The following is a 13,014-nucleotide window of genomic DNA, read 5'->3' on the forward strand; positions in this document are numbered from 1 at the left end:
CACAAATTAATAAATTCTGATTTCTTCCAACGGCAAAACAACATATATTTCTCACATTTAATGACAACTGAAAAACTCGAATGTTTCCAACGCACTCATTCACAACGAGAAATGTTAAAACAATTACAAAAAGACAATTTCGAAGAACATAAAAAGAACATTAAAGAAGGCAATCCGAACGAACTTAGTAAAATACTACGAAATGATAATGTTGAAAAGCTTCAAGAACTTTCCACAGAACAAAACTTTAAATATGATCAATTTCTTTACACGAATATATATGAGCGCTATAAATACATTAATGAAAAAATTAGTCTTATTAATTATTCTGCTTTTTATGGCTCGATTAAATGTTTTAAGTTTTTATTATTAAATGAAGCAAAACTTATCGACACTGCGAAATATGCTGTTGCTGGAGGTAACTTAGAAATTATTCATTTATGTGAACAAAATGATATATCATTTCATGGAACAGATGAAGCAGCAATCGAATTCCATCGAAACGAAATATTTTATTATCTATATGATAAGTATAAAGCAGATTCGAAATTTTTTGATCCTAAACAAAAGAATTTAAATAATAATAACAATAACTTTAATGGATTCGGCGGTGGTTGGTTTGGACATTTTAATAATTATTATCAAAAGCCAGAAAAAACAGAAGAAGAAAAACATAAAGAAAGAATTGATAAACTTGGAATGATAAGTATTAACTATAATAACTATGAAATATTTTCGTTTTTATTAAAAGAAGGTTTAATAATTAATGGACGAATGATTAATGATATATTTTTAAGTGGAAATTATTATTTGATTAAATATTTGTTTGATGATAAAGAATTACCAATGAATTCATTATCGAATTCAATATCATCAAATAACATTGAACTCGTTAAATATATCTTGACGAGAAATAAATTCGATATTAACTTAAAGGATGAAAGTAATTTAACTCCTTTAATGCATGCATGTAAAACTAATAATTTGGAAATCACAAAACTAATTCTTCAACAAAAGGATATTAATGTTAATGTGAAAAATATTTCATTTTTTATGTTTCAAGTTTTTTCGTGTGAATTTTTGCTGTTTGTTTTTTTGGAATGAAAATGCATTAATGATTGCTTCATTAGGTAAAACTGAAATTGTTAAATTATTACTTGAGAATAAAGAGATTAAAGTTAATGAGAAAAATGTTTTTTTGTGTTATATAATTTTTGTTTTTATTGTATAAAATTTGTGTTTTTGATTTGGAATTTATATAAATGATTTGAAACTGCTTTAATGATAGCATCGAACGAAGGTTTTATTGATATTGTTAAATTATTACTTGAGCGAAAAGATATTAATATCACAATACAAAATCAAAATGGTAGAAATGCACTTCTTAGCGCATTAAAACAAAAGCATAATGAAGTCGCTAAGTTATTACTTGAGAATAAAGAGATTAATATTAATACTTATGATATTTTTTAAGTTATATTTGATGTTTATTTAAAATTTAAACAATTTTTTATAATATTTTTGGTGTTAATTCCAAATTATTAATACAGCATTAATGCTTGCATCATATTATGGGTTTAATGATGTAATAAAAATTATTTTAACATTTAAAGATGTAAAACTTAATCCAAAAAATAAAATTTTATGAAATGTTTTAATGTTTTACTTAAAAAATTGGAATTTATTTAAATGATTTGAAACAGCACTCATAATTGCATCTGAAAATAATCATTTTGATACTGTTAAATTATTACTTGAACAAGAAAACATTAAAATAAATGTAAAATCATTTGCAATTTATATTAAATATTTGGAATTTAATTAAATGATTTTATACAGCACTTATGAGAGCTTGCATTAAAGGAAATGTTGAAATAGTTAAATTATTACTTGAACAAAAAGATATTCTTATTGATGAACAAAGTTTTTCTTTTATTATATTTTATGTTTATTCATAAATTTTAGTATTTAATGTTAAAATTTGGAATTTGTTCAAATGATTTGGTACTGCATTTCAAATTTCTTGTATCAATGGTAAATTAGAAATAGTTAAATTACTTCTTAAATATAAAGATATTAATATTAATGTTAAAAATATTTTATTTATTGATATAATAATCATTTAAATTATTTTTAGTTTTTGCGTTATTTTTGGAATTTTTTTAACATATTTATGAATGCTTTAATGGGCGCAGCTCAAAATGATCATATTGATATTGTTAAATTATTAATTGAACAAGAAAATATTGATATCAATGATGTGAATAATGAAGAAATGCCCGCAATTCTGATTGCGTCTCAAAGAGATAATGTGCAAATTGTCGAATTGCTTAAGAATTTAAATGGAATTAAATATGATAAAAAAAGTTTGGAAGAAGATGAAAAAAGAAGAAAAGAATTCAATGAACAAATGCAAAATAAGAAAGCTAAGGGATTGACGACGGGAACAAAATTTGCAGTTGCAAAACCTTCGAAATAATAAAAAATACAATATTATTGTGCTCGAAATGCTTGTCTTCCAATAATTATAACTGAATTCGGAATTGTTATATTTCGTAATGATGAACACATATAAAATGAACTTCCTCCAATGATAGAAACACTTTTCCCAATATAAACATGTGTTAAATTTCTGCATGATTGAAATGTGTAATTACCAAGAATTTTAACTGAATTTGGAATGTTAATATCAGTTAATGATAAACATTCTGAAAATGCTCTTTCACCAATAACAATAACATTTTCTCCTATCAAAAGAGTTTTTAAATTTGAACATCCTCGAAATGCATTACTATTAATAATTTCAACTGAATTAGGAATTGTAATATTAGTTAACGATGTACACCGATAAAATGAATAATTTCCAATACTTACAATACTTTCACCAAAATTAACACTTAATAAAGATGTCCACTGTTAAAAAATTTCATTCGGAATTTCTGTAATTCCTGTCAAAATAGTAACATGTTGTGTAACATTTTTATATTCTTGAATTTCATTAAATTCATGCATATCTTGGATAACAAGTGTTGAAGTTGAATTATGGAATATTTGAAATGAATTTGAAAATAACATGAAAAAAAAGATGAAATTGAAACCTTTAATATGATTTCTTTTTAAAAAATTATTATTAAAGATTGATTTTTTAGAATATGTTTTAATTGTGTTTGAAAAAAAAATCATTAAAAATAACAAAAATGATAATTTTAATTGAATCAACAAATTTTGTTTTTTATCGATAAATTGATCAACATTTCCGACATTCCCGAAATACATTTGATTTTTAAGGAATACTGATATAGTTTGCATAATTTCCAATGGAGATATCAAAAAAAAATTATATCAAATCAGATTCTATAACGGTCGTTATAACGGTTATAACCCGATAAATCAATTATTGAAACAAAGATATCTTTTTGTCTATTTGTGTATTAATTTATACCCAGCCAATAATGCTTAGCATACATATTTCAACTATTATCTTATGTGTTAAGATTTGTTTGATTGTTATTAAGCGGAGATATACAGATAAACGGTATGATATGTTAAACTCAACCTCATCATTCAAAATGTGCGGGTTCACAATTACAGATTTGTGCAAATTAGAAAATTTTGTTGGCGATAAACTTTTTATAACACTTTTTGACTGATTTACAGTAACCCAAAATCATAACCATAACAAATCCATATGATGAATAGATATAAATTTATATCCAACTGGAACTCACAAACAAAAAAAGGTTTTGTTTCCACGAAACAAATTGTCGTTGAGGACTATAATTTATTACTCAAATTTGTATCCTTGCGTATCATCTTCGACTTCCTCTTCACCATCACCTCCGAAGTTAAATGATGATTCAGGCGGTGCCACTGGTTCAACATCCTTAATAATATTATAGAATCTTGATGCCATTGACTTCAATGACGATTGTACAGCCGACTTTGCGAGCAGTGCAATTGTATCCTTTGTTCCTGCAACTGTTCCAATTCCGTATTTATTTCCGAAGATATCCAAACCCGCAATAGCCCTTAGCTTGACTCTCCAATCGGGGTTTGAAAGGCCTTCTATTAGTTCTGGATAGCTATCAGGGTAACAAGTTTCCTTAAATTGTGTTAATTCAGCATTTGTTGGAAATGACCGATTCTTACTCACTAAAAGAAGCTTTGCGGCTGGAGTAACTGCTCGAACTGTCTTAGTTTTACGCATTACGGCTAAGTTGCGTGTTCCAGAAGATGATTTCTGGAATGTGATATCATTCTCAAGGCGAGTAAACTGTCCGTGAGGTCTTTGTTCCTTATCCTCGGCTTCCCCAAGAGTTTCCTCTTCAGTTGGAATTGGGTAATCATCAACTTCAGGAAGTAATGATGCGGAACTTATTGAGGCACGTGGTGCGTTCTCTTTCTTGATTTCTTTGACTGTCTTAACCACATCAGCGATCTTTGAGAACATGCTGAGAGGAGAGAATTCATCATCTTCCTCTTCTTCGGCGTGATTGATTGGATTTAATGATGGCCTTTCAGTAATTGGTTCGGCTCCTTCACCTGTGTTACCAAATGACTCCATCTGGTGAACAGGATCTGTCCTATGTCCAATATCTGTAATTGAAAATCGTTCAACATGTTCATTTGAAACATGTGTAGTAAAAATTCGATCTAAAAGTTGTTGTGCACCATCTTTAAGCTCATTATATGGATCGTATCCGCGAGTTGGATGTGGTTCTCCCTTCCACCCAATACAATTTGATATTTTGTCAGTATAATGTTTTATTTCTGGAATAACATTACTAACATTGCTATTAAGAAGGTGTAATAGTAAATTGATGGCTTTAACGCGGACGACGACAAAGGATGAATCCAACTTTTCACATGCTCTTGAAATAATTCTTTTTGCATTCGTCGTCTCTTTCTGTGCAAGTTCAACGGCTTCAGCAAGCAACATTCCAGAAGGGTGAAGATCATCGTTGCTTGTTATTTTGTCGACGACTCTTGAGCAGGTAAACATTTGGAACCGATCGGTTTGTCACTTTTTAATGAATTGTGTTATTTTTACGGTTTAAATTGGCTGACAAGAAATTGCTTTGATCGTCTTGTCTAAATTTGAAAAAACTGATCAGCTAAAAATATTGTAACAAAAGGAACTTTTCTTCATAATCACCTTACTCAGAGTGCCTTTTATGTAAGTAACAAAATAAGAAAAAAATATAAAAAATTGTGAAAACTTAATCACCTGACACGAATCATAAAAATAATAAAATATAAAAACATTTTCTTATTGACGATATAGACAATTATTCCAGGTTGTGTTTAAGTTTTTCATGTTATAATACCTAATGCGGTATGAGGTAAAACTTTTTTCAACAATTTTTTGAATGTTTGTGAAGTCGATAAATTTTATCTCTCAATTTTTTATCGTCATTTTATTTGTGATTTGTTCGAATGGATCTTTGCATTTTTCCCATTTCTATGAATGAATATGATTATATACTAATTTAATTCATTGTTCTAACGATTATGCTATATTTTTCTAATTGCTTTGAATCAACAGAATATGTTTATATAATTAATTATTTGAAAAATCAGAATGTACAAAATTAAGTTTATTATAAATTTTTTGTGCAACGAGTGTGGATACTTTTCGATTATGTAATATTAAAAATTTTAAATAATGCGTTATAAAATTAATTTTGAAAGTAAATTATTACCATAGAGTTATTAATAAAAGGCATAATCGCCCGCTAAAAATTGAGGCCATTTTTATAAAATAATGAAAAGAACTCCAAAATTTATAATTATGTGAGGTTAACAAAAGAATACTTGCAAACCGATAATTAAAAACAATCAAGTATAATATAATATATAAATATTGTGTTAGTTATATCATTTTAGATAAAACAAATGTAATATTGTATATAATATGTTATTTAATCAATTATTGTCGATTTATTTTATTAGTTATCAGGTTTTTATAGAAATATTCTTATTTTGCATAATAATTCAAGGTTTTTGACATTGTGACATGTTTGCTACCCAAAATACAATATAAACCGTCATATCGACCGAAAATCTTCATTTAACGGACTTTAACCGGTCTTTTTTTGTGTGTTTGTTGGCATCCTTCTGTTAATTGTGACATGTTCGAATTTTGTTGAATGGAATTGAATTTATGAGGTGTTTTGAATTCAAAAAACGTTTCACATATTTTAATTTGTTATTTGATTTCATGCTTTGCTCTCCTTATTCAGCACAAAAACTAATTGATTTATGCTTACTTCCTAAAAAGACAAAAAAAGTTAAACAAAAGTTTACTCTTGAAGAAGATCAACAACTGATTGAATTAGTTGGGAATCAAAAATATCCAAATTGGCAAGAAATAGCAAGTAATATTCCTGGTAAAACATCACGTCAATGTAGAGAAAGATATCAACATTATTTGTCCCCAGAGTTATCAAAGGAACCTTGGTCAGAACAAGAAGATAAATTAATTTTAAAATTATATCAAGAATATGGGCCAAATTGGTCACTAATATCTGCACACTTTCATAACAAAAGAACAAATAATGGAATTAAAAATAGGTTTAATAACCATCTAAAAAAGAAAATAGGATCATATATATTTTATCAAAATTCTAATGAAGATAACCTAAACACATTAAAACCTGATGATTTGTTAACAGAAGATATATTAATGACTGATGAATTCATCTTTGATTTCACAAATAATCTATAATCTTACAAAAATGTATATATGCATTTTTTAGATATAACTTTTAGGACTATTTATATCAAATCTTTTTCATGTTTTATTAAGGAGAACTAAGTAGTTTTCTTAATAAATAATGAATTTCTTTATGAAACCTGTTAATTTATTTCATAAAAAGACTTTCTATACTTTTGAATTTATCGTTGTTGTTAAACTTTTTTTATTAGCGGCCGTTAGTTTTGAATAGTTTATTATTCGTGTTACGATGCAGCAGACAAACGCCCTGCAGAGTAATAAACACGAAGAATTCCAACACATATTAGATTTTTATTTAAATCAAGAAAAACAATTTTCTCTACGTTTAAACCCAGAAGATTTATTAAAAGAAATCATAAAAGAATTATTTACTTTTTTTCAACAAAAACCAGAAAATGTCAAAATCCTTGATAGCCTATTAAGGATTTCGCTTTTTTCCCAAAGATGCGATCCAGAAGTTATTGAAAAGTTTGCACCTGCTACTGCCAATTATTTGGTAAAAAGCATTATTAATTTCCCTAAGTATTACGATCGCTTTTTCAATATTTTAGTTAGGGTTTTAATTGTTCAAGATTGTACCAAGTCTTTATTTTTAGTTGAATCAATTATCGAACAATGTAAAAATGTTTTAAATGTAGGTTATCTTCAAAATCTTGCCAGTCTTTTTCGCACACTTTCTAATCCAAATCAAGTTGAAACGAGTAGTGTTTTTACATCGATAACAATCATCAAAAGTTATTTACAATATCAAAAAGACTGTAAGTCATATAATCCATTTTTTACATATCGTATAGTACCACATCTTCAAACACTTTTTAATAAGCTACCAAAAAACCAAAATTTAACATCCAATATTCTTGTTGACTTAGTACTCATTGATCCGCTTTTAATTGATTGTTTCAAATATATTACACCTCTTGATATTCCGCCTTCAAACATTCCACCTTTTTCATTACTTGCGTTATTTAAATGTTCTGTTCCAATCGGACTCTTTTCACATTATCGGAAAATGATTTTATCAGTTGCAAATGTATTATTTTCATTTTCATCGAATCATTTTGATAATATAACTAATAAATTATCGCTTTTAGAAGATTGTATGTCCATGTATGATAGCATAATATTATGTTCTGCTGGAAGAGATGCATTTATATTTACTCTTAATTACTTCTATAAGTCTTCTTACCTACATAGTTATGCCGAATATTTTATGAGTTTTTTGACATCGAAATCTCAAACGCAAATTCATGACATTTGTGTCGTTAGTTTCATTATAGCATTTTCGAATGATGTTTTCCCTTCAACAATAGAATTAATACCTTATAAAATAGAAGCTATAAGATCAGCATTAAAAAGTATTTCCGAGTTTTATGTTGATTCGCCAATTAAATCGAAAGTTTTACAAATTATTCCATATTTTTCTCTTGATAAAAAAATAAATGTTAATTTTTCATTGGCAACTAAAGCTTATTATTTAACATATCAAATATATATAACATCAAATATTCCTAACGATTCAATTAATCATATGTTTTTGCTTTTGAAATATTTACATATTCCCGAATTGTTTTTCGCTTTTGTCGAGTTATCGATAGCGGTTTTTTCGTCCATTCAAACGCAACCGACGATACCGGTTTTCCCATCGTTGTTTACGAAAATTGCCGCGTCACTTTTCCAAATTGGGGCTCAATGTCCGCCTTGGGTAACTATTAACATATGGAAAGAGAAATTAATGGTATCAATGGTTCGTTTAATTAATCCATCAGTTTTAACATTTTATTTACGTAGTGGTTTACCACCAGATTTATTTTTGGGCGCATCATATTTGTTAATTCATGGATTTTCGAATCAAAGTTCAGTTGAAACATTTTCAACCAAAAATTGTTGTTTCTTTCCATATTTAATACGACAATTATCTCTTTATGAGCTTCCACAAGTCGTTAGTTTAATGTGCGAATTGTTTTGTTCCGAAATAGTTTTAGGTGAACAAAACTTAAAAATGTTCGCACAAGTTCTAATCGAAATGGCAAACTATGGTTATAGGCCATTTATGCGATTTGCTTCCTCATTATTTTTCAATAAGCCATTTTTGTTATATATTACAAACACTGACTTTGTTAGACAAGTTTGTCCAATATGTTTAAAGCTTTCAACTGATTTGGATGACCCAAATATATTCTCTTCAAGATGCTTCATGATGTTTTGGAGAGCTTTGGGCGTTTCGCAAGGAATTAAAGTGGAAAATCAAAATGCGCTTATAGATTTAGTAAAAATGTCGGCGATACAATGCACGAAACCTGAAATAGATCCAAAGTGTACTGAATATTTTTATATTTTATTATCCGATATTACTTCAATGCAATTCCTTCCGCAAATTCAAATGTTAAATTTGCCGAAAAATAATTTTTTTATGGATTACTTAAATGAATTACCTGAAAATTTATCAAAAGAATACGTAAGAAACTTCGATCCTGAATTGGAATTAACACCAAAACAAAGATCGAGGAATTCAAGAGAAAGATATGAATATGGCGTGTCTTGGAAAAATGAAATTACTAAAATAGTTTATCATACATAAATAAAAATATAAATTTTATTGATTTTATTAACGTTTTCTATCGGCTTTTGGGGTGCTCTAAATTTGTATATGGCTCAAAAAAAATATGAAAAAAAAAAATTCTGCTGACGTAGTTTTAATACATAACAAACAATCTGAATACTTCGCTATGAATATTCTGGAAGAACTTATTGATCTTCGTGTTAATGTTAAAAAACTTAATGTCATTCGTAATCAGTTTTCAAACGGTGAACAATATTATCGACTTGATATTCCTACCTCATTTACATTACTAGGTAAAGATGCCGTTTATGTAGGAGCTGTCACTGATGATAATGATCTCATGGATTTATATAGAGTTGGTTCAGCATTAGCACTTGCTGGTATTAAGCGACGTATTTTTGTTATACCTTATTTATGTTATTCTTCTATGGATAGAGCAATGTTACCAGGAGAAGTTGTAACTGCAAAAACAAATAGTCAAATGCTTGGACTTCTTGGTGGAAATGAAGGAAACATTTTTATTTTTATTGATCTTCATTATGCATGTTTGTTACATTATTTTGAAGGTCCATGTCTACGAATTGAACTCTATGCGCAAAATGCATTAATACAAGCAATCGAAGAACAACATTTCGACATGACCAAAATAATGTTTGGTTCAACTAGTCTTAAGCATTCATCATGGGTTAATGCATATGCTAAAGCTTTAGGTTGTCCGATCTCATTTGTCCGAGAAAAATATGTCGGATCCGAACGAAACTCGAACGATTTCCACCACGAAGCGCACTCTATAGTTGGCGAGGTTAAGGGATTTCATATTTTGATATATGATGATATGATCCGAAGTGGAAAAACTGTTTTAAGCGCAGCACAAATGTATCTCGACGCTGGGGCAACAAGGGTTGATGTGGTAACATCGCATTTGGCATGCTTTAATGAAAATATTATCAACGAATTGATATCGTCGCCGATACAAAAAATATTCGCAACGAATACTCACCCAGTGACGCAGTCCGAAATAGTGAAAAATTCGGATAAGTTCGTGATTGTCGACGTGTCTGGTAATTTCTTGCAATGCTTATATGAAATATTGCCTACACCAGAACATTTATGTAGAGCTTCAATATAATAAAAATATTTGAATAAAAATTATTTTTGTGAAGAAAAGGAATGAAATTTAATGAAATAATTATTAATTTTATAACATGAATATTATAAATAATTTGCTTTATCAGCAGCCTCCGTAGTCTAATGGTTAGAATAGGAGTTTAACACGCTCTTGACGGCAGTTCGATCCTGCCCGGAGACAATTTTTTTGTTTTTTTTTATCTCATTGTAAGATGATGATTATGGTACCATATTTAATATAATGAATACATAAATTGAAAATATTGAAATTTCGACATCGCCATAAAAGAAACAATTTGAAATATTAAATTTTATGTTAGTCAAATCAGAATACTCGGATATTCCAGGTGAACATGCACTAATATAACTTGCACGGCGGATAAAAATATCTTCTTCATAGTAGTTTACATATTGCATATTATAAAAAAATAATATTATGAAGAAAAAGTCCTCCTTTATTATCAAAAGCTGCAACTTTATCATACATAATAGGTGCACTAAAATAATATTTCATATCATTAAAACAAACATTTTGGATTTTGTTTTGATGAATTCCAATTGAAGAAAAATGAAATCCCAATGCATTTAATCTATCTAAATTACGTGCATTATTACAACTTGAAATATTAACATCACTTATAAAAGTTTTACGAATACCTGTGTCAACAAGTGTATAAACATTTAATGAATTAAAATCTTGTTGAACATTGTTCACCACAAGACCATAAATACTTACAGGCATATCAATTTTAAGTAAATCACTGGTTATGTATTCAGGTGTCAATCTAAGAAGTATTCCATAACAATTATAATTTGTTGAAGTTATATCTCTCACTTTAATGTCTTGAATGAAAACATTTGTGATATTTGTTATACCATCATATCCATTATTTTCAAAAAATTTTGGTGATACTTGAATACAAAAACCCACAGTAGTTGCTGAAAGCATCAAAAATTGAATATTTGTAAATATGCTATTATGACAACTTGTATTAATAATTGGTGTTTGAGATTTTATATCTAAATAATAAACATCATGAATATTTATTGTGCTATTTGAATTATTAGATTGTAAAGAAATGAAAGAATGATCAAGAATCGCATGAATAAATTTTGATTTACTAATTTCACTATAAAATAATGATTTTGCATGAATGATTGGAGAAAAAAAGTAAGATAAATGAATATTTGTTGCAATGAATTGATTTCTATTTAATGTGTTAGACATGTGAATAAAAGGGGATTTTTCATAATTCTTCAATAATACAAGATTTAGAAGAGTTACATTTAAACCAAACATATTTGACTTTTCGACTTTTCAATAAGATTTAAAAAGTATAAAATCAAACGGTTTATTTGAATTTCAAAAGAAAAAGAAGTTATGTTCAGAAAAATTTAACGATACACAAAGTAAAATTTTTGTGAAATTATTTTATTTTTTATAAAAAACATCATAAAAACAAATGTATATACAAATGCGTGTTACATGTGTACACACTCGCAAATACAAAATGAGAAATACAAACAATTTTAATCAAAACATTATAAATTGGTAATTTTAAAATATGAACCAAAATTTCTGGGAATTGAGTGCCAAACTTTTTATAAGTTGGATAAAAACTCAACGCAATTCATTTGCCATATACTAATTTCATTTAAACACATTTTCGAACCCAAAACACAGAATTACGAAAAATTTTAATCAAAAAATTATAACATTTATTTATATCTTCGAACTTTCATATAATGCAGACCAACATTGAATGAAGTCAGATTTTTTTCCCAATTGTTCTCTTCCTTATTTTCTTTTAAACAAATCATTGAAAATATTTCCAAGAAAGATCAAAATTAAGTAATCCATATGAAATAATTCAAAACAATTGAATCAAAAAACTTTAAGAAATATCACCACAATAAAATTAATTTTAATCAAACTTTATGAAAACAAAATATAAAATTAATTTGTATTTTGTGTTATAGCATTAATTATTCGTTCAAGTTCATTTGGCTGCAGATTACTTTGTAAATAACTCATAACATTTTGTGAATATGACAAAAATTGTTTCAACAAAATAACAAATGAATTATAATTATTTGCATCAATTTTATGTTTTTCACATTGTAACCCATTAAACAAAAGAAGTTTTGATATTGACAACGCAGAAACACAAATAATTTTTAATGATTTTGGTGTATTTGATTGGAAATAATTTAAAATACTTAAAATTGGTTTTGATAAATTTTTACCGAAATTATTTGGAAATTGCTGAATAGAAAATACAATTAAATCTTCATCATTAAATAAATTTAATGTTGATAAAGTTATAACAATTAATGAAATTCCTTCGACAATATTTTGATTTTTTGTTAATGTTAACCATTCTTTAAAATATGGAACAAAATTTATGATAAAATTCGAAAAAATTATATCAAATTTTCCTAAGAATTTATTGATTAAATATAAAATATTTTGTTGAATTAATTCATCTTTTGTGATTGGAATTATATTTTGTAAAAATTCTTTAATTTGATTTAAATAATTTTCATTTATTATTAAACTATTCGAAAAATAATCAGCAATTGTCGAAAT

The 13,014-nt window shown here is 27.3% G+C and overlaps 2 protein-coding genes across 2 annotated transcripts; one reads left to right on the forward strand and one right to left on the reverse strand.

The window, feature by feature from the left end:
• Positions 1-3,784: 3,784 nt before the first annotated feature.
• On the reverse strand, positions 3,785-5,002 carry GO595_007863 (epsin N-terminal-likey (ENTH) domain containing protein; the record flags this gene model as incomplete). Its single annotated transcript, XM_067921373.1, has 1 exon — positions 3,785-5,002. The coding sequence occupies one exon, from the start codon at positions 5,000-5,002 to the stop codon at positions 3,785-3,787; it is 1,218 nt and encodes a 405-aa protein (XP_067771697.1).
• Positions 5,003-9,399: 4,397 nt separating this feature from the next.
• Positions 9,400-10,425, forward strand: GO595_007864 (putative ribose-phosphate pyrophosphokinase; the record flags this gene model as incomplete). Its single annotated transcript, XM_067921374.1, has 1 exon — positions 9,400-10,425. One exon carries the CDS (start codon positions 9,400-9,402, stop codon positions 10,423-10,425), a length of 1,026 nt encoding a protein of 341 aa, XP_067771698.1.
• Between the last annotated feature and the right edge of the window lie 2,589 nt (positions 10,426-13,014).

The sequence above is a fragment of the Histomonas meleagridis genome (assembly GCF_020186115.1).
Source record: "Histomonas meleagridis strain 2922-C6/04-10x chromosome Unknown contig_6, whole genome shotgun sequence".
NCBI classification, from domain to species: Eukaryota; Parabasalia; order Tritrichomonadida; family Dientamoebidae; genus Histomonas; species Histomonas meleagridis.